Source organism: Alnus glutinosa, chromosome 11 (genome assembly GCF_958979055.1).
Source record: "Alnus glutinosa chromosome 11, dhAlnGlut1.1, whole genome shotgun sequence".
In the NCBI taxonomy this organism is placed as follows: Eukaryota; Viridiplantae; Streptophyta; class Magnoliopsida; order Fagales; family Betulaceae; genus Alnus; species Alnus glutinosa.
This window is the reverse complement of record NC_084896.1, coordinates 5,532,574-5,555,825: the sequence shown is the minus strand read 5'-3', so window position 1 is coordinate 5,555,825 and position 23,252 is coordinate 5,532,574. Positions and strand designations below refer to the sequence as shown.

Genomic DNA, 23,252 nt, shown 5'->3' with positions numbered 1-23,252 from the left:
TCCCAACAGAGCCCGGAGTGTCTCCTCCTGGTTAATGTACTTCTCGGCTTTACTCATAAAGCCATCTAAATTCTGTGGGGGCTTCCTGGCTATGTCAGCCATTAGTGCTCCATCTTTTCGGATTCCCTGAAAGAGAGCTCCGTAGATGAAATCATCTGTTGAGACAGTTTCCGGTAGGTGACGTGTCGGTCAGACGTTGGACTAAGTTGCTCCCGGTTGTATCTGGTTCACCTGAAAAATAAAGCTGCGTCGGGGTGAACAGGTGGAGGATTTCCTGGGACTTCTTCTTCTTTGTTCGGCTCCTCTGTTCCTTCGACCCGGCTGCCTTCCTCTCGATTTCCTGGGTCAGTGATAGTTCGGTGAAGTTCTGGAACCCGGGCCTGAAGGACAGCATTCATGGTGGCCAAATCCTCGATGCTCTTGGCCATCTGCTCCATTCTTTCATTCAGGAGAGCGAATTGGGGATTGTTGGAGTTTCCTTCGTCTCGGGCATTTCGATCATCTCGAGGCACTCGGTTGGTTTCTGATCGAGTATTCACCATAACGGATTTTTTTTTTTAGGAAAACGATATAAGTCGTTTCCCACAGACGGCGCCAAACTGTTGAGACAGTTTCCGGTAGGTGACGTGTCGGTCAGACGTTGGACTAAGTTGCTCCCGGTTGTATCTGGTTCACCTGAAAAATAAAGCTGCGTCGGGGGGTTCCGACAACCCCGCTCCGATGCCTAAGTAAGTGTATGGTTCTGAGAATAAATGCGCAGAATAATGCCAAAGAGATCGATTAGCATGTACCTTAGCATCTGAAGCAGTTCTCATATTTATAGAGGTTACAGAGCAGTTCCATTAGCTTCACAATTCGTGCACAAGACGGTTGGAGGAGACGTGGCTCCCTGTAAACAACTTTTCCAGATTCCGTAGATCTCGGTGGTATTGTGGGGTCCCACGACATGCATCGTGTCCCTTAGGTTCCGGGTACTGCCGAGACGCATGACTTCCATGACGTGCGTCGTGTCCCTTAAATTCCGGGTACTGCCGAGACGCCTGCAGATGCGGATACCAACCAGCATTTGGATCGCCAACTCAGGCCTGTTGCAACAGACTTGGGCCCAAGAAGCCTCAATAGGCTTGGGTAGGTTATGCTTTTTCCAATATTTGGGCCCGGTCGGGTAGATCAGTGTTGGGCCTACATCCCGGATTGGGCCCAACAGCCGAGAAGATCCATATTTGTCCCAACAGCATCCTTTGCGGTATTTGTCAAATTCACGAGCTAAGATGTGACAGTATAGAAATCTAGCCCCACATGGAAAGATAAATTATCTATATAAAGTGGGTGGATAATAAATGAGATCGTAGATGTTAAGTTCCACATTGATTATTTATTAAGTGAGATTAAGCTTTATAAGTGATTTTATGGAGCTCCAATTACAAATTTGACTAGTTAGTAACTTTGAAGTGATAGTGCAGATGTTGTTAAAGATTTAATAGGTTCTTGACGATGATGAGGTAAGTTCATAAGGCCTCAATTTGCATAAAAGGGTTTTAGTTTTGAAACTCATTAGTAGTAACATAATTTCAAGATTGACGAATGGAGTTAAGTTGCAATAAATTGGTAGTTTGAAGGACTAAAGCATGACATTCGTCGGTTCGTAATGCTTGATAAAAAGTATCTTTATCACAAGTATTTTACATGGGGTAACATATTGCACAATGATTAGAATACATTCAAGATAAGCACCAGGTGATCAATGTATTGACCCATAATCAATCATGTGATGCAGGCCCTTAACCTTATTGCTATGCGATTAGCAGGCAAGATCTGCATACATGACTAAGCCACGTGTTATGGGATATAGAAAAATGGTAAGAGCATTTAAGGCTAGCAATATGGAGGCTAGATTAATCCCCCCTAACAGATTTGATGATTTAAATTGCATAAAGTGCTCATGTGGCCTAAAATTAGTTGACACAAAAAAACATTTCTCTTGATGGTTTATTTTATAACCTCAACTTAATTATATTATTGTTTTTCAAATTAACAAAGGTTAACTAATTGTAGATTACCGATAATTTGATATCATTCAATCTTAATTTTAATTTTTAATTTTTTTTCTCGTAAAGTGATTTCATGCACGTGAAGCAAACTGGTAAAAGTGAAAAGGCAGCTTACTGTTCAAAAACAAGCTTGAACTTGAGGTGATCACACAGTTAAGTGTCTAGTATTCTGGCTCTAAATATGAATGCCATGGAAAGAAGCATATGGTTGTGCAAAATTCTGTAGAAAGTCTATATTAATTTTGTATTTGAGAAAATTACATGTATATCTCATTCATTTACAAGGATCAACAGCTAAATCCTAACTCTTTTCCTGCCAAAAGGGGGAAAAAAGAAAACAAAAAAGGATGCCATGAGACTGCATCATAATTTTCTCAGCTAATGGTAAAGAATGTTGAGAAGAGAAACTCTGTTTTTGATTAAACGCCTAAACAGGCACTCAAGTCCTCCTTCAAGAACTTGCATGGACATCTCCAATTCTTTGAGCTGAATTTGCACATTCTCAACATGCTTGTCATCAAATTTTCTTGTCATGAGAACTGAGAGTAATGCTGCATCCACCTTGGTGAATTCGTTTGCTTCTGTTGCTTCTTCCTCACAAGCTACTCTTTTGCTGTTCATTATCTTGGACACCAAAGACCATCCACTTGGCTTTGATTGTGTCTTCGGTGCAGAGATAAAGGACAACAAAGATTCAAACACAGTGACAGTGAATGTTTCCACCTCTCTCAAGATGCTAAACAAGGCTATAGTACTCTCATTTTCTGTGTTGGGTGGGCAAAAGGGGCATTTATTTTTCATACCCTTCAAGTTATTCAAGGCTTTGCTCACTGCCTTCTTCATCACTTTCCTGGAGGTCAAGTATTTCCTAACCTCACTTGCAAGAGCAAGTTCACATCCCCGTCTTCTTCGCATAATTGATTGAAGTTCTTGTATGCATTCCTTTGTTTGCAACAGGGCATCCTTAGCCGTAGTACACAAATCCAAGAGCTGAAGAGATCCGTCTAAAAGCTCGTTAATGCATCTCTCATGCTGCTTTTGGGCAAGAGATTGTTGATTATATGGTAGCAGAAGCAATTCTTCGATACAATCATGCAAATCTTGAAGGCCAGCTATGTTGCGGCTAAACGATGATGATGATGGTGATGATGAAGAGGTAGCTTCAGAAGCCTTCAATCTGCATAAATGTTCTTGGACTAGTGGAATGTGAGGGTGTGGTCTGGAAGGCAAGCTGTTAGTGCGAGCATGGTAAGAGGTTTTTGGGTTTGAAGCAGAGGCAGCCATTTTTTCTTTCTCAGAGAAGAGAAGCCCAATGAAAACAAATCTGCCTTCCCTCCTTGGCATCTGCTCGTTATATATTTCAAGGTGAGGGGGACACGAAGAATCTCATCTTCTTGAAAAATCAAGGTTTCAATTTGATTATAACCACCATGTCAGCAATGTTTGTGCAATGTCTCCCGATCACCAAGTCTCCAACTCATCATCAACAACACTTAATTCCCATATCACAAGCATCTTTACTGATACAAGATTGGTGGCAATAGGCATCCATCCAGCTTGGCGTGCCTACCTATGAGGGAACATTGTTCTTGCATGCACAAAAATCAAGATATTAATATTAATATTCTAATGCAGAACAGAATCAGCAAAGTAAAGCCTAGCAATATCTATAAAGCTAATTAAAGCTTTCAACAGTCCCTGTAAATGTGTTTTCTTTTCTATAGTCAAAGTCAGCTCTACAAGGTGGTTCTTGAAGCAGAGTATCGAGCCATTTGGGTGACTTCTAAAGGTGAGTCTTATACTCACGGCCAGAAAAGCCCTCTAACTGTATTTCTCACGTGTCTTGAACAGACGGAACCCTTCAATCGGGGCAGCATTGACCTTCCAGGAAGATTAACATCGGGAAGGTATGACCATCTTCAATACCGTTGCCTAGAATTTCGTTGGAACGGAGAAGTCATCATCTTATCAGAATATACCCATGTGAAACCTGTTTTCCGATCTGCCCGGCCTCGTTGCAGAATTAAAATTTTAATAGTTTAATTTCGAAAAATGATTTACAGTTTTTAAAACTGTAAATCGTTTTCCAAAAATTAAAGAAACTTTTACGGTCAAATCGAAAATGAATTTCGTTGACCATTATTTTTGCCTCTACCAAATACTATAAAATGCCGAAATCATTTTTCAAAAATTATTTTACGCCGAAACAAACGGAGCATAAGTGGAACCATTATTAGAAGTTGAATTAATCCCAGACTAGCTACAACCGTAAGATGATATGGAAATTTAACGGCTATAAGTACATGCATTAAACGATAAAATTTTACAGAAGAAGAAAAGACGCCAACTTAATTGCCTGGTCTTTGTTTGTTGGTTTGAAAAAACCAAGAGGCATGGCAGGAAAGGCAATGTCTGTCAACGGTACAATCTCATTTGTTAATGCAAGCGGCATGATCTCCACAATCGAATGTTCTGAATTCCCCCCCATGATCCATTCACAAGGCCTGTGGAACTACATTCATTCACGGACTCTACCGTTTATGGTGCCGCTGCTTGAGGTGCAAATGATTCTCATTTTCACCCTCATCCAAGCCTCCCATTACGTTCTTAAGCGTTATGGAGTTCCCCATTTCGCCACACAACTTCTTGTGCGTGCTCTCTTCCACTTCCACTTCCTCTCCCTCTCCCTCTCCCTCTCCATCTCTGTTTTCCTTATTTTGCACATGAATTTTACAGTATTTGATCAGATTGTTGAGTTGTAACTAAGCAACTGTATGATTTTATGTGACCCAGGTTGGCATAATCCTTGGTCCGTCTTTTCTAGGACGCTTCAGAATATTCAACAATGTTTTGTTCTCGATAAACAGTCAAGAAACAATAGGTCTACTGTCTGTCTTGAGCTATGTGCTATTTTCTTATGTGAGTGCGGTGAAAATGGATTTAGGAATGATTAAAAGAACCGGAAAAAACGCCTTGTTTGTCGGTGTTGCATGCACATTGTCGCCTTTGCTAATTGGCTTGTCAGTCCAAGCGCTACTTGGAAGATTGTGGTCGCTAAATAAAGAAGAAGCACTTACACTTCAAACTATAGCAACAATAAATTGTGCAAGTCCATTTACGGTCCTTGTTTGCCTTCTCGAGGACCTCAACATCCTAAATTCCCAACTGGGTCGATTAGGCTTATCTGCAGCAATGGTAAGCGACGTGTTAAACACGTTTTCAATCCTCTTTATCATCAATACTGGAATTAGGCAGAAGGAAGGTAGTATGATTGCCGCCATAGATTTAGGAGCACTCATCGCCTATCTTATTGTTCTTGTATTTGCAATTCGACCAGCAATGTTTTGGGTAATCAGACAGACACCAAAAGGCAGGCCTGTCAAAGACACATACATTCATGCTATCATGCTAATGGTGCTTGGCTCCGGGTTGCTTTCTCATTTTTTTGGTCAGACTTTCTTCTATGGACCTTTCTTTTTCGGTTTGGTAGTACCAGATGGACCGCCTTTAGGATCTGCCATTGTCAACAAGTTCAACTGCCTCATTTCGGATGTGTTTCTGCCACTCTTCGTGACTATTTGTGGGATGAGGACAAATCTGAGTTTAATCAAATTCGATAACAGTTTCATGAAAATCAACGGAATCCTCATTGTTTCGACTTTTGTTGCCAAAATGGTGCCTTGTTTGGTTCCTCACTTGTACTCCAAATTGCCCTTAAATGATGCTCTCGCACTCGCTCTATTATTGTGTTGCAAAGGTGTATTCCAACTTTTTTACTACACGTACCTCATAGATATGGAGGTGACCATCTTTTCTCCACTATTATTTATTTATTTATTTATTTATTTTTTTTTAGAAAAAAGAATTTCCTTCATCTTTTTGGTTCCATTACGGGTGCCTGCCTGATATACATTAAGATTATTGCCTAATTTTTTGTATGGAGTGAACGTATATCCTTTTTAATTCAAACCTTCAGTTCATTCCTTTCACATTGGTTTGATAGGGAAAAAAAAAAATAATAATAGTAAATTCCTGTGGGATTTTTCTTTCTTTTCCCATTCCTTAATTTTCAACATATAATACTTGCCCTAAAGAAAAATCAAGATGTAGATGTAAAGAAAATGAACAAAGCATTACTGTAAATTATATTTTTTTGCCAATTTGATGAGTTGATATTTCATGGTTATAGGTGTATTTTAAGTATAAGTCCTTGAATTAAGAACGAAAGAAAATATTGATCTTCTCGACACATCATACTATATTGCAAAATATATTTTCTATATATAATCCTTAGTAGTAAAAAAACCTTGTTTTCTTGAACCAGGTCACCTGATGGTTTTCTCCATACATACATATATTTATTAATTTATTTATTTAAGTGCAGGTTATAACAGACCAATTGTTCGCTTTGTTATGTGTTTCCATTCTATTTTCTGCAATTTTCATGCCACTCCTGGTGAAGTTCTTGTACCATCCTTCAAGGCAATATGCCGATTACCAAAAAAGGGGTATTATGCATTGCACAAGCAATGCAGAGCTTCGAATCCTAATATGCATTTACAGGCAAGATAACATTGCTGCTGTAACCAAACTACTTGAAATCTCCTGCTCATCTAGAGAAAGGCCTCTTGTTGTTTATGTGCTTCACCTTATCGAATTAATTGGTCGAGCCTCTCCTATTTTTATTTCCCACCAAATGCAGATAAAGACTATGTCCAATAGTTCCTATTCGGAGAATATCATTCACGCCTTCAATCACTTTGAACAAGACAATGAGGGTGCTGTATCAGTAAACGTCTTCACATCAATCTCTCCATTGAAGTCCATGCACAACGACATATGCATCCTTGGATTGGACAAACACACATCCTTCATAGTACTATTGTTCCACCGAAAATGGTCCATTGACGGTTCCGTTGAATTAGAGGACAATACCATGAGGACCTTAAATTGTAGTGTGCTTGAGCTAGCCCCCTGCTCTGTTGGCATCCTAATTGACCGTGGTCATTTAGGTCATTCAATGGTTTCAGCAGATTCATCATATTCTGTTGCCATGATCTTCTTTGGAGGTGATGACGATCGAGAGGCACTGAGTTTTGCCAAACGCATGGCTATTCACTCGAAAATTTCCCTGAGTGTGGTCCACTTTGTTGCCGCTAACAATGAAGGTAATACCTACTGGGACGAATTGCTTGACTCTAAGATACTGAAGGATGATAAGCTTAAAAATGTGGGTGATGAATATGTGATGTATCATGAGAAGATAGTGAAAGATGGGGCTGAGACAACATTGATAGTTCGGTGTATGGTGAACGAATATGACCTTATTATTGTTGGTAGACGACATAACGTAGAGTCTCCGCAGACATCAGGGCTTGCAGAATGGAGTGAATTTCCAGAGTTAGGGATTATTGGAGACTTTCTCGCCTCATCAGATCTTAATAGCAGAACTTCTGTTTTTGTGGTGCAACAACAACAACAAAATATATGACCTAGTCCTCGATTGGGGAGGCTGGTGGAGCTCTTATCCTTAAGGTGAAACTAAATCCAATCATCTTCTCATGGTGTAAGAATAAAACTTCACGCGAGTGAAAATAGGTTGTTTGTTGTTAGGTCTTTTAGCTTGTAATACGAGGCTTGAGATCAATGGGCTTGGGCAAAATTTGGACTTTATTTAGATTGTGTTCGCTTATATATTATTATCAACTTCTAAATAAGAAAACATGAAGCATGGTGATTTGTGAATTATACCAATGTTTTTTTTTTTTTTTTGCACAATGACTAAGCCAAGAATTCATTATTAGGGGTGAACAAAAATATAATAACAATTTTTTTCTTTCTATTATTTATATATTGAAAATTAAGTCCAATGACTCCGAAAACACCTAGAGCCCGGGGGCAGAGAGGGGGGGGGGGGGGGGGGTTGAATACAGTTTACAAAATAATGCAGAGTTTAAAAATTTAACACAAATGTTTGGTAACGAAAAATTAATAAAGTTGTAAATCAACTAACACAAATATTTGGTAACGAAGTAGAAACCTTTTGAAAACCTGTTCAAAGGAAAAACTACTCTGGGGTACCCAAATATACGGTTTTGATTTAAGGAATTTATAATAGAATTGGAATGAAATAGAAAAGAATGATGAATTATGGAAGAATAGTGAATTGATTGAGTAAATCTGTAACAAAATTACAAAGAAAATGGACAGTTCGAGATGTCCGATATCCTAGAGCATTCAAGGTATTCACACTTCCCTTTTCAATTTATTCTTTACAATTAGACATATGGGCTTATATAAACATAGTTCTAAGCTAAGCTTTAACAATTGATATGGGCTTTATTAAACTAATCCCACCCCACTATTTCAGCCCACTATTACTAAGAATACTATTACATTACCGACCCCTTTTAAGCACCTAGCCATGCTGGTTGAATAAAGTAAAAGTAAGCCCATTACTTATTGATGAACAAAACAAAGCGAAAGTGTTGGTCGAACAAAACATGGCAAAAGAGAATCACTCTTGCCACATGTGCTTTCTTTAGTTCAATTACTCCCCAGCTGGTCGGCACCATGTGATATGAGAGATTAATGATTCAATGCCACCCAAAGATACAACTTTTCACCATCTTGCCTATGTGGCAAGGTGGTCCCCCACTATTTTTTGAGTTTTTTTATTTTTTAAAAATAAATTAAGGTGGAGGACCACCTTGCCACATAGGCAAGGTGGTAAAAAGTTGTATATTTAGGTGGTAGTGAATAATTACTCTATTTTTTAATGCCTCTAGCTTCTTCCACTTGCCACGTAGCATCAAGCCTCTTCTAGGTTCTTCTTGTTCTAGCTTCTTCTATGTTCTGGCTTCAGAAAAGGCGTCAGTTCTTATCCAACTGAAAATTACAGCTCGTTGCAGATTTTGTTTCACTTGAACAAGCCAATCCAGATCTGGAAAGTGCTTTACCACGACATTTTTGAGGAATTTCGTCGAACACCTTGTAAGTATTTTCAACTGGATCTATTTCTTGAAGATCATCTCTCTTTTCCTTTAGTCATTCGGTGAAGTTTTCTATGATTTCCACTGAGAGTCTTGCTTCAAGATTGTCTGTCGTCTCGGCTTCTCCTTCATTGAAGTGTTCTCTGTCTTCGTTGACTTGTTCTAGGTTTTCTTCCTCCTCAGGAACGGAGAACCGTGGTTGAATAGCTTGAAGAAATTCAAAACACGTAGAAAGACCTCCACTAGCTCGTAAGGCTTGAAACCAAGTCAAAGCTGTATCGTCCATATAGAGGCCAGTAATGAAAAATCTTGAGTGATCAGGAAGTTTGTAGAAGTCAAAAGAATTCTGAAGTTCTGGAATACGAGCCGTATGGATCGTCTCCCTTAAACCTCGAAAAATTGCAACATAAAAACCGACTGTGATATGCTTCGATGGAAGAATTTTCCATTGTAACTGAACCAAATCAGTAGAAAATGCAGTAGATCGAATGCGCTGATACCAATTGTAACAGTACCAAAATTGATACTGAATTTCTAGGGTTTTGATTTCAGAAATTGCAGCATAAAAACCGACTGTGATATGCTTCGACGAAAGAATTTTCCATTGTTACTAAACCAAATCAGTGGAAAATGCAGTAGATCGAATGCTCTGATGCCAATTGTAACAGTACCAAAATTGACACTGAATTTCTAGGGTTTTGATTTCGAAAATTGCAGCATAAAAACCGACTGTGATATGCTTCGACGGAAGAATTTTCCATTGTTACTAAACCAAATCATTGGAAAATGCAGTAGATCTAATGCTCTAATGCCAATTTTAACAGTACTAAAATTGACACTGAATTTCTAGGGTTTTGATTTCGGAAATTGCAGCAAAAAAATCGACTGTGAGATGCTTCGACGGAAGAATTTTCCATTGTAACTGAACCAAATCAGTGGAAAATGCAGTAGATCGAATGCTCTGATACCAATTGTATCATGAGTACCAAAATTGATACTGAAGAGATCCGTCTAAAAGCTCTTCGATGAATCTCTCATGCTGCTTTTGGGCAAGAGATCGTTAAGTATGTGGTAGCAGAAGCAATTCTTCGATGCAATCATCCAAATCTTGAAGGCCAGTTATATTGCGGCTTAATGATGGATGATGATGATGAGGTAGCCTCAGAAGCCTTCAATCTGCATAAATGCTTTTCGGCTAGTGGAATTAGAGGGTGTGGTCTGGAAGGCAAGCTTCTAGAACGAGCATGGTAAGAGTTTTTTGGGTTTGAAGCCATTTTTGCTTTCTCAGACAAGAGAAGCCAATTGAAAACCAATCGCCCTTCCTGCCTTGGCATCTGCTCGTTATACATTTTAAGGTGAGGGGGACAAGAAGAATCTCATCTTCTTGAAAAACCATTCATAGTAACATGGTTTCAATTTCATTATAACCACCATCTCAGCTATATGTTTGTGCAATGTCTCCCATCACCAAGTCTCCAACTCATTATCAATAATACTTCATTTCTATTTCACAAGCATCTTACTCATACAAGATGACTTCATTCCTATTCCTATTTCAAAATGAAGATCAATAAAGTTTTTGTCTCAAAATGAAAAGCACTTTGTACTACCAGTGTTTCTAGAAGAAAAAGAAAAAGAAAGACGGCATTTTTTTTTTTTTGAACGAGAAGAAATTGCTCTCATTAAAATCTGGAAAAAAATACATCAAATAATGATCCAAAACTAAGGATTTTAGGGACTTGGTTGCTCCCTAAAAACAATGCTACTAACACACATAGAAGTGTCATCCAGCTAACACAAATCTATAAACTTAGAAGAGGCCTATTTTGCTAGAGTATGGGCTGTCATGTTAAATTGCAGATCTAGGTGTATTTTTTATGCTCACCCCTTTGAAGGTGCTGGAAAGTTGATCTAGAAATATTCAATCCAAAATAGAATCCGCCACAAACAACCAAAACTAAACCATTTGGCCCTACACGACCAGAAAAGCCCCCTAATTGTATCTTGCGCAGACAAACAGTATCCTTATCCTTCAAATAATTATAGACGAAAAGCATTGACCTTCCAGCAAGATAAATATCGGGAAGGTACGACCATCTTCAATACCGTTGCCTAGAATTTCGTTTGAACGAAGAAGTCAGCATGTTATCAGAATATACACATGTACGTGAAACCCGGTTTCCGATCTGCCCGGCCTCGCTGCACATTCTGTATACTACGTGAATGTACGTTAATCACATTAATAAGTAGATTACAACCGTACGATGATAGAAGTTGATCATTTTCTTGAAGATGAACTTATTTAACGGCCCATGCTAAATCACATGTACCAGAGAATACATATATTGAATTTGAGAAAAACTTTCTCCCAAGGTCTGGGTTTTACTAAATATTATAATTTCATGCAATTAGAGGACAAAATTTTACAGAAGAAGAAGAAAAGACATCAAATTTCTTTGTTTGAAAAAACCAATAGGCATGGCAGGAAATTAAGGCTGTGCCTGTCAACGGTACAATCTCATTTGCTAATGCAGACCGCATGATCTCCGTAATCGAATGTTATCAATTACCCCCCATGATCCATTCACAAGGCCTATGGAACTACATTCATTTTGGGACTATACCGTTTAGGATGCCACTGCTTGAGCTGCAGATGGTTCTCATTTTTACCCTCACCCAAGCCTCCCATTACGTTCTTAAGTGTTACGGAATCCCGAGGTTCACCGTACAACTTCTTGTATGTGCTCTCTTCCACTTCCACTCCCACTCCCCCCCCCCCTCTCTCTCTCTCTCTCTCTCTCTCCTTATTTGCACAAGATATTTACAGTATTTGATCTGATTGTTGAGTTGTAACTAAACAATTGTCTTGATCTTATGTGAACCAGGTTGGCATAATCCTAAGTCCGTCTTTTCTAGGACGCTTCAGAATATTCAACCATATCTTGTTCTCGATAAACGGTCAAGAAACAATAGGTATACTATCTGCCTTGAGTTACGTGCTCTTTTTTTATGTGAGTGGGGTGAAAATGGATATAGGAATGATAAAAAGAACCGGAAGAAACGCCTTCTCTATCGGTGTTGCAGGCACATTGTCACCTTTGCTAATTGGCTTGTCAGTCCAGGCGAAACTTGAAAGATTGTGGCCACTAAATAAAGCAGAAGAACAGATTGTTTCATTTATAAGAATACCACATTGTTCAATTTCATTTCCAGTCCTTGTTTGCCTTCTTGAGGACCTCAACATCCTTAATTCTGAACTGGGTCAATTAGGCCTATATGCAGCAATGGTAAGTTTTGAAGTCCCATTTTTCTTTTTCTTTTTTCTCTTCTTCTTCTTCTTCTTCTTTTTTTTTTTTTTTTTTTTTTTTTTTTTTTTTTTTTTGGTACAAACGTAAAATGAGTTATCGCTGTGGCACGACTATGCGTCACTCAGCCAATATATGGCACATGCCCATAACATGCACTTGATATACAGAGTTATATCTACAGCGGAATACGTCATGATACTATCAAACATAGCAGAAAAGCATAACCATAAATAATCCTGGTGTCTATACAAAAGTGAGTCATAACATAAGTCTAATTGTTTAAGGCTTAACAGCATATAACTATTACAAAAGAATGGCTTATATAAAAGAATACGTGACACATACGTTACAAGCCATATACAAAAATACTTAAAATAAAGACACCACATGTGACGACCCGTTTTTTTTTTAATTTTTTTTTTATACAACCCTAAAACGAGTCATCGCAGTGGCACGACTACGTGTCACTCAGCCAACGTATGGCACATGCCCCATAACATGTACCTGATAATCAGAGTATAACATACATCTATCTATGCAGCGGAAAACATAAATCTGAATAGCGGAAATTACAACTTATACATCTATCACAAGTTAATTACAACAAAGAGCCATTTAACATCTATCTGCTTGAGTCTTATTAACACTATAACAATAATGGCTTAACAAAGAATAAGTGACACAAACGTCACAAGCCATACCAAACCTATAAAACAGTGGACAACCCGTGGTCCGACAATTACAACTGTCGCGGCGAGCTTCAGTCATAATATCCCAAGCACACTGCTACCGACCCATCGACTATACCGAAGTACCTGCAGCCAAAGAAACATCATCTACACGGTTGTGGTGGTATCCACATCCGTATAGGTGAAAGAATGAGTTCACCGCCTTAGCATGAAACATACTAAGACCTCAATGGTATAAGACTAACTGAGTTTTCACAAAGAACCAACCTTAATATTTTATTTTTAGTCGTGCGAGCACTATATTAGCCACAATTTACCAACAGCTAATGCAGCAAACACCGACTATTTAGAAAACATTTAAAACATACTATATAGCTGTGAACATATGTAGAAGTTCCAATCTACCGCTTGGAAGATTCTACATATAGACCCCTCTATAATAATACTTTTCACCAGTCGCTTGGACATATGTGCACACGATCACTCCATCACAGATATCACGTATACACATAAGTCTTAAGCAAAGAACATGGCATCTTACTCTTCCGTACTAGGACAACATCCGTCAACAAAACACTCGCAACACCATCTCTAATCGTATTTCAGCTTCGTGCCTTGACGCCAGTAGATCATGAGAGCACTAGAGCTAAATTCAATCATGCTAACACGTCTTTCCTGGAGAACAAGAACAGTCAACCTTCCTACTCATAGACATGCCATTACTCGCACTCGGGCAATCATGTATCCATGTACTTTCAAGTTCAATGTATGACCTTAACACATGACTATCCGATAGAAATATACATAAGCGCTTTTCATTTAAGACACTTATGCATACCAACACGTCTAGTAAAATATACTCATAACATAAAAACATCACTCATTAAACAATGCTATACATGATATGCATGACTGGGTCTACTGGGGCTTCGGTCCCCCACGATGCTGATAACTGCTGTTTTACTGTGTATCCTGTTCCTTTACTGCTGTACTATTGTTGATGTATGCTCTATACTACATGCTCAATGTTCCGTGCTTGACCAGTATATATTTCACTACTGTATCATGCTCAAATCATACAGTTGTTAAATCACGTCCTCTCAAAACAAAACAAATCCAGCATTTAATCTAACACTTTGAAATCATTCAAAACTTAGTTTCTTTATCAAATCTACGCAGTTTCAACATGACATGTTCTCAAACAATTTGCATAATTTAAATCTCAACCGCAGAACTTAACACTTTAAATCTATTCAATACTTTTCACTCATACATTATCTCTTTAACATCATTGATATAGTTTAAACATAATCGAAACTAAACAAATCATCTCAAAGCATATACATTTCATCATATGGTTGGTTCGGTTTCATAAATAATATATATATTTTTATCAATCCAATACATATAAAAATATATATTTTCTCAGTGAGTGGAATACCCATCTTGGCTGCATTGGACTCACGACTCGAACTCTACATTGGAGAACCCGTTGAAGTCTCCAACTATGACACGATCCTGCAAACATTGGTAACATTAGACTATGCTATTGAACTCTATACTCTATGACACATAGACTACTCGCGTGCTCACCCATTGCGTAACCCGCTTCTAAGGCTAGCTAAACACCTTAAGCTATTATTAGATTAGTCGTTCGTTACAGGTTTGCATCTTATCTTATTTATTAACTAGAAGACACATCTATTATTTCATTAGCTCATTTGTTATTGTTGTGTCACATTATTATTCCTAAACATTTTTATAACTTGTTGCTTATTTACTAAGTTCACAATATATATATTTAACTCATATATATATATATATATATATACCTTCAACATTTAAACCTAATCCAATAATACACCTAACACATTTACATGCATATGTAGGTTTATGTGTACACACATACACGTACACGTACAATGCTTATCAAGCTAAGCATAGCCTTATAATACACTTAAGTATTTTATAATACATAGACAAACACTAATTATCTAATTATATTACTAAATGAACCCAAAGCCTATTTATGTATTTCTACCCCATATATAAATACACATATTGACTTGAGATTATTAAGATAATTTACAACTCTTGTTCTTCTAGTCTTAACCGTTACACTTAATACTTTTACTCATATTAGTTTCCAACCATCCGAGTAGTTTAGGCTTAGGACTTAATTGGATTAAATTACAAATCCCTTGTCATCTCCATCTTCAACTATTTATTATTTTGTTATATAATTACATAAGGAATTAGGTTATAGAACCATAACCATATTCCAAAGCTCCAAGTGAACGCCTAAGCCCCACATCATCACTCTACATAATTAAGCTAAGCCAAAGAATCAAAACTTAAACAAATATCCCAAATGATCCGTTGCAAAGAATCCAACTATAATCGATTCAACTTTATCCAACATATACTCAAAATCTTCATTTTACATATTAAGACCAACTTCTCTCACAAGTGGAAATATCCTCATACCTTCTACCAAAATCTCATAACAATAATCATCAACAAACCACCATTTACCGACAAAATTCTATATACATCATAACCCAATATTCACCAAAGCCTAACATCAATTCTTAATCAACATACCCATACAAGCATAACAAGGAATCCAACCATTAATTAACTAGACCTATACATAGTTACATACTTAGGTTTACAATTAAAATCTCCAATTTATACAAATTATTAATATTAGAACCTAACCCCATTAATACCTATTTTTCATGAAAGTCATAGATAATTTAGGATTAATTAACACTCTAAATGTAATTAATCTACTAATTAACAATTTAGAGTTTTAAACACCTCAAAGCCTTAAATTAATTCAACCCATCAAGCTTAGGGATTCTTACATACTCTTCAACAACAAAATACACTCCTCAAAGTTCCAACTAAACATCATAAAAAAAAAACTCCCTAAATTACCACCAAAACCATCCATTAACACAACCAATACTCCATAAATCCACATACATATATTCAGCCATCCTCTCCAAAATTCACAATAAAACCCTAGGTTTTCATCTCAAACCAAACCCCCAAATCAAACTATTTTTGCTTAGCATAAACCCTAATTTACAAGCACAATCAATAACCCATCAAACTCTAAGATTTCAACCTAAATCAACCCAAAAGGAAACCCATCCAGTTTTTCCAGCAACCTACTCAACAAAAAATCATCAACCATAACCGGGGAAATAAATCCAAGCTACAACACCCACAAATTCGGCCAAGACCCACACAATCCTAGAAATTCCATACCATTTCAAGTGAGAATCGAAACAAGAGAGACCCAGAAATTTTAACTCAAAAGAACCCTAAATTCGGACCCATTTGATTCTTGCCAAGAAAACCCCCAAAATTTCGAGACCCATATGGTTTTCTTCTCAACAAAAATCAGAGGAGAATTCAAGCAAAAATCAAAGAGAATGAAAAGATGGCTCACCGGAAATCAGCTCACAGGTCACCAACGTTGACGGGTTCGGCTCAGGTCTGCTACGGGTCTCTGGGTTTCTCTTCTTCTCCGGTTCGTACTCACTCTCCGACAGCATCACTCTCACTCTCGGACTCACTCTCTCAAACTTCCCTTTCTCTCTTTCTCAGTCTCCGTCTCTCGAGTCTCCCTCTCTCTATTTCGCCTCTGCTAGACCCACCGAAATTCGGGTCTTGGTTCCACCGGCACCATCAGCTCCAGCCACCGTCCACAGAGGATCGGGTCCCCCTGGGTTCCGAGTCTCCCCTCACGAATCACTGGATCCTCTCTTCTCAAACTCTCGATATCTCTCTGTCTCGCATCTCTGTGTCGCTCGGGCAGAAGGAAGAACAAAGGAGAAAAGAAGAACAGAGGAAGAAGAATGGGGGGGGCGGGGGGGCTGATGCATGATTGAGGGGAGAAATATCTCCCCATTAATCCATAGCCACACACGTGGCTACGGATAAGGCCAAGCTTTGGTCTTATTTAATACTAGCCCCTATCATTTTTAAATTGCACTATTACCCTATCTTATTTTATTATTCTATCCTAAACTCATTTTATTTTAGATAACACAAATATTATCACTTAAAACCTAATTATTAATCTCATCTTATTTAAAAACATAAATCATTAAATACTAAATACTTATTATTTTTCTTGGTCTTTACACCACAGTCCATCCCACTACGACTGTCGCTACAGGCTTCAATCGTAGTAACCCAAATAGAACGCTACCGGATCATCATCCACATCAGGAGTACATGCAATTATAAGAATATCATTTACCCGGTTGTGGTGGTATCTACATCTGCATAGGTGAAAGAATAACTCCACTATCTCAGTATAAAACATACTAAGACCTCAGTGATATTAAACTAACTGAATTTTCATAAAGAACTAACCTTTATTTTATTTTTAGTCATGCGAGTATTATATCAGCCACAATTTACCAATAGCTAATATAATAAACACTGACTAGCTAGAAAACATTTAAAACATACTATATAGCTGTGAACATATCATGTAGAAGTTCCAATCATCCTTCATTGGAAGTTTTTACATATAGACTCCTCTATAATAATACTTTTGAATGGTAGCTTAGGCATATGTGCACACAATCATTCCATTATACATATCACGTCTACACATAAATCTTAAGCAAGAAAAATTGTGACGACCCGTTTTTTTTTTTTTTTTTTTTTTTTTTTTTTTTTTTTTTTTTTTTTTGCTACAAAACATCCACATAATCATTAATCCCTTAAAATATAAACGGATCTTCACAGTGGCACGACGATATGTCGCAAAGCCAACATATGTACATACCCCATAATATGTACCTGATAAATCAGAGTATAACATCTATCAACTATGCAGCGGAAAACATAACCTAATAGCGGAAATCACATCTTATACATCTATCACAAATAATTACAACAAAGAGCCATTAAGTATCTATATGATTAAATCTTTCCACGAATTAAATAAGTGACATAAATGGTTTTGTACAATAACAAGTGACACAAACGTCACAAGCCATAAACTAAACCTATAAACAAGTGGACAACCCGTGGTCCACCAATTACGACCGTTGCGGCGTGCTTCAGTCATAACATCCAAAATACCCTTCTACAATGCTATCAACTACGACCGGAATACCTGCAGCCAAAAGAACATCATCTATACGGTTGTGGGGGTTTGCCACATCCGTATAGGTGGAATTATGAGCCCACCGCCTTAGCATACATAAATACACTAAGACCTCAGAGGTATACTATTCACTGAGTTTTCGCAAAGAACCAACTTTTCATTTTAGTCGTGCGTACACTATAACAGCTACCAATCTTATAAGCTTTTGTTTGAAAAATCCCATAGCTGATATAGCAAACACTGACTAATAGAAAACATTTAAATACACTGGGCAGCTAGTATTATACGTAAAAGATTCGTTATAGAACACAATGGCATTGAAATCATGCAACCATCCGATACCAATATACATAAATTCTTTTTCTATCAAGACTTTTATGCATACTAATACGTCTAGCAAAACTACATTTAAATCATGCATCCATCCGATACCAATATACATAAATTCTTTTTCTATCAAGACTTTTATGCATACTAATACGTCTAGCAAAACTACAATATATTTATCATGAAAACATCACACAATTTAAACAATGCTATGCATGCTCATGATAGTCTTTTTGTTCATTATGAGCCTCACGCTCTCTTCATTATTATGAGCCTCACGCTCTCTTCTTTATTATGAGCCTCACGCTCTCTTCATTATTATGAGCCTCACGCTCTCTTCTTTATTATGAGCCTCACGCTCTCTTCTTTATTATGGGCCTCATGCTTTATGCTTTACAATTCTAACTCTATACTCCTATTCTTTGCAAATCATGCTTTCTTCAATTACCATGAACCAATCAACATGAAATTTTCATCATTCTTCTTTGCATAATTAAATCCCAACTACAACACACTTTCAAATACTTCAATCAATTCAAAACCTTTCATTCATGCGTCATTTCATAACATCATTGATATTTCAACATAATTGAAACTACTTAAAACATCCAAAACATACATGTTAACATATCGTTGGTTCAGTAGAAAATCATCTATCATTTGCATTTCTATAAAATACGAAAAATATCTTTTCTCAGTGAGTAGAATACTCACCTTGGCTGCATTGGACACATGACTCGAACTCTACATTGGAGAACCCATTAAAGTCTCCAATCCGGACACTATCCTGCAAGCATTAGTAACATTAGACTATGTTATTGAACTCTATACTCTATGACAAGTACACTACCCACGTGCTCACACGTCGCGTAATCTGCTTCTAAGGCTAGTTAGGGATCCTAAACTATTATTAGGTTATCATTTAGACTAGGTTCTTATTTTATTCCACTTATCATCTTTAGGACACGTTTACTATCTTATTTGACTACTTATTATTATTATTATTATTATTATTATTAAGTTACACTATCATTGTTAATGCTTTTATAGCTTGTTACTCACCTACATATATATATATATATATATATACATGAATGTTTACGATGCTTAAACCCCATCCAATGATACACTAAAATGCTTAGTGTATATGAATAGGTGGATTAGTTACTTAGTTACCTACTTATCATTATTAACAATTAAGTCTTGTAGTTGGTTTATCCATTTAAGCAAATTAAGTGTATTCGGTCTATACACACATATATATACACATATATGTATAGGATGCTTATCAAGCTAAGCATTATACTTGGAATCAATTTGTTATTAGTTCACAACTCATATCAATTTTATTACATCCATTACGATATATAAATCGTTATCTATGTTTACTTGACTTATTCATTGATTCTTGTATTTCTTTTATAGATATCTATTCATATATTTCACTTTTATCTTTTTATTCTTTTCTTTGACTATTTCCTTTTCATTTTATTCTATTAAGCATTACAACGTATTTTCCATCTCGACCATATTGCTATTTGCACAAAGGATCTAAATATATTAGGTTCACCCTCTTCAGTTCCTCTCTACAAACAAAACCTAACCAAGCAACCACCAAGTAAAGTAAACTATCCCCATTAATAACCAATTGGGCATAGCCATCAAAAGCTCTCAAAATCATAACAATTATAATCATTAAACTACCATTTACTCTCAACATTCCACATACCTCTTAATCCAATTTTCACTAAAGCCTAATATCTATTCATCAATTTCCATGAAAATCAATCTCCAACCAATATTCACTAACCATTTATTATTAAACTACCATTCCAAACCAAATTTAAATTTCATAAAACACTCATCAAAGTCGGCCCATCTAAACTACTCTAAATCAGAATCTCAACTAATCCCAAGCTTCCACAAAACAAAGCCCCAAATTACTTTCCAAAATTGAACCCAATCCAACCAAACATTCAACAATCAATAATGGAGCATTAATCATGAACTAACACAATTATCCCCAATTTACAAACATAAACCAGATTTAGATTTCCATCAAAAATACCCATCAAAATCACCCTCTATTCGGCTACCACAAAACAATACCACGGAAGCCTAACTAAAAATCCAACATCTCATAGAAACCAATCCACAACAGAAAACCCATTCGGTTCTTCTAGTACAATGAAACCTCAATTCCACTTCAAGCTCTTTTCCAACCAACTATTAACAATCTATTCTCAAATATCAAAGTCAACTCCCTCTTTCTTAGTGTGGACACACATGGGTTCTCTAAAATCACATTACATCATATACCCCTAATATAAAACACTTCCCACAATTTATTTTCACTAACTCATAACATAATAACATTAACTCTCAAATCATATTCACTAACATAATCACAATAAATATTAACCACTAACACTTTTAAAATAACATTAACCCATAAGAAAATCTTAGGGTTAAATCCACAAATTATCGATTAAACTAAATACCCATAAATTAAGAATTAAAGGAACTTATCCAAAAATTTCCAAACAATATCCTGTGTTTGGGGAATCTTTGCAAACTCTAAATAATACCAAGCCTAAAGAATAATTAAGATTAAACTCATATTTTACAAGATTTAACCAAAAACCTCAAAAATACAAGTTTAGCGATTTACCTTAAAAAGTTCGGTCAAAACGTAGATCGGGCTTCAAGGATTACGTTTCCGTAGACGGATTGAAGATCAAACCGTTGGATCTCCGTAGATCGCAAAAATGAGAAAAGTTTCCCCATCTTTTCTTTCTCTTCTTTCCTTCTCTCGGTTCTGAGAGAAAAAGAGGCATTGCCTCTTATTATTAATATATATATTTTTTTTTCTTCATTGGAAAGGGCCAGATGGCCCTTCCTTCATTTATAACGTGAAGGGCCACATGGCCCTTCACCTTTGTCTTTCAAAGTGGGGCGCAGGTCGCCCCACTATATATATATATATATATTTATTTATTTATTTTATATTTCTTAATTTCTTTTCTAATATATTTTTCTTTTCTATTTCTTTTTATTTTATTTTATTCATTAATTTCTTTTAAATATTATTTTTCCTTTCTAATTTGATTTCTATTATTTTTATTTCCTATTTTATTTGGACTTAAAAACATCACTTGTATTTTCTTTTCATGGCCACTATTTATAAGCCCATAGATTAAAAATAAAACACTCTATTTTATTTTACCCCACTAAATAGACTTATTTTTATTTAATCCTGATAAACTCATTTTATAAACTTTAGTCTCTAAAAATTTTCTCTTGCATTTTAAATGCACCTAATTAAGTTTAATTAATTATTTACTCAAATTTATACTTTAATTATTAAATAATGTCCCAGATATATTTGACCCTATATTTATTTAAACCACACTATAATAATTATTACTCTTTCTATTATTTTACCTCAAGCTTAATTTATTTCGATAACACCATTATTATTACCTAGAATATAATTATTAAGCCCATTTATTAATGAATACAATTTATTAATTGATAAATCTCCTATTTATTTTCTTGGTCTTTACAAAAATGGCATTTTACTCTTCCATACTAGGATATCATCCTTCAACATAATGTTCGCAACACTATATCTAATCGTATTTCAGTTTCATGCCTTGAACGTCAGTAGATCATGTGAGCGCTAGAGTAAAACTCTACTATGCTAACACCTCTTTCCTGAAGAACAATAACAATCAACCTTTTTACTCATAGACATGTCATTACTTGCACCTGGGCAATCATGAATCCATGTACTTTCAAGTTCAATGTTTCTTAAACACATGCAACCATCCAATATAAATATACATAAACTCTTAATTTCCATTTAAGTCATTTATGCATACCAATACGTCTAGTAAAATTACTCATAGCATAAAAACATCACACTCCTAAAACAATGCTATACATGATATGCATGAAATTGGGTTTACTGGGGCTTGAGTCTCCCACGATGCTGATAACTGCTGTTTAATTGTGTTTACTGCGTTCTGTTACTGTTGTACTGCTGTTGTATGTATGCTCTATACTATATGCTCTATGCTCAGTGCTTGACTAGTATATGTTTCACTAATACTGTATCATTCTATAAAATCATGTAGTTGCTAAATCATGTTCTCTTAAAACTAAACAAATCCAACATTTCATTAGCACTTTGAAATCATTCAAATCATAGTTTCTTCATAAAACATAAACAGTTTCAACATGACATGTTCTCAAATAATTTGCATAATTTAAATCTCAACCGCAGCACATACTCAAACACTTTAAAATATTTCAACACACTTCACTCATGCATCAATTCTTAAACATCATTGAAATAATTGAATATAATCAAACTATTCAAATTATCCAAAACATATATTTCATTATATGGTCCGTTCGGATTCATAAAACAATATATATTTTACAAATTCATAATACATAAAAATATAATTTTTCAGTAAGTAGAATACTCACCTCAGATTGCTTATACTCCTAATTCCAAACGACTCTATGCTCAACCATAAAGTGCTGCTAAAAATACAATATATTGCATTATTTAGTATTCTAACCAAATAATCACCCTAGGTAACATTCTGAATCTCTCAAAAGCCATATTGCTAATTTACCCATAAAGCCCTAAAATTCCTAAATATTTATACATAATTTCTAATCACTTTAATAAATCTAATATTGCTAACCCATAAGCATTACTTAGGGTTAAT

The 23,252-nt window shown here is 36.1% G+C and overlaps 2 protein-coding genes and 1 long non-coding RNA gene across 4 annotated transcripts; 1 reads left to right on the top strand and 2 right to left on the bottom strand.

Annotated features, from left to right (window-relative positions):
• Positions 1-2,429: 2,429 nt before the first annotated feature.
• LOC133881033 (uncharacterized) lies at positions 2,430-3,395 on the bottom strand. Its single transcript, XM_062319998.1, has one exon. It carries the CDS (start codon positions 3,393-3,395, stop codon positions 2,430-2,432), a length of 966 nt encoding a protein of 321 aa, XP_062175982.1.
• A 1,049-nt stretch (positions 3,396-4,444) lies between these two features.
• On the top strand, positions 4,445-7,542 carry LOC133881032 (cation/H(+) antiporter 4-like). Its single transcript, XM_062319997.1, has 3 exons — positions 4,445-4,756; positions 4,845-5,852; positions 6,436-7,542. Exons 1-3 carry the CDS (start codon positions 4,445-4,447, stop codon positions 7,540-7,542), a joined length of 2,427 nt encoding a protein of 808 aa, XP_062175981.1.
• A 5,359-nt stretch (positions 7,543-12,901) lies between these two features.
• On the bottom strand, positions 12,902-21,395 carry LOC133881566 (uncharacterized). 2 transcript variants are annotated; one of them, XR_009902550.1, is made up of 5 exons: positions 21,179-21,395; positions 19,222-19,294; positions 16,504-18,210; positions 14,482-14,558; positions 12,902-13,187 (listed from the first exon to the last, which is right to left on the bottom strand). It is a non-coding gene; the product is annotated as an uncharacterized LOC133881566 (long non-coding RNA). The 2 variants fall into 2 exon arrangements; XR_009902551.1 differs by lacking the exon at positions 14,482-14,558 and having other exon boundaries at positions 21,179-21,394.
• Between the last annotated feature and the right edge of the window lie 1,857 nt (positions 21,396-23,252).

Excerpts from the sequence above, each read along its gene's own strand:
- LOC133881033 (XM_062319998.1), bottom strand. The coding sequence starts at position 3,395 with ATGCCAAGGAGGGAAGGCAGATTTGTTTTCATTGGGCTTCTCTTCTCT.
- LOC133881032 (XM_062319997.1), top strand. The coding sequence starts at position 4,445 with ATGGCAGGAAAGGCAATGTCTGTCAACGGTACAATCTCATTTGTTAAT. Across the intron at positions 4,757-4,844 it reads CCCTCTCCCTCTCCATCTCT|GTTGGCATAATCCTTGGTCC; the intron begins GTTTTCCTTATT and ends TATGTGACCCAG. Across the intron at positions 5,853-6,435 it reads CGTACCTCATAGATATGGAG|GTTATAACAGACCAATTGTT; the intron begins GTGACCATCTTT and ends ATTTAAGTGCAG.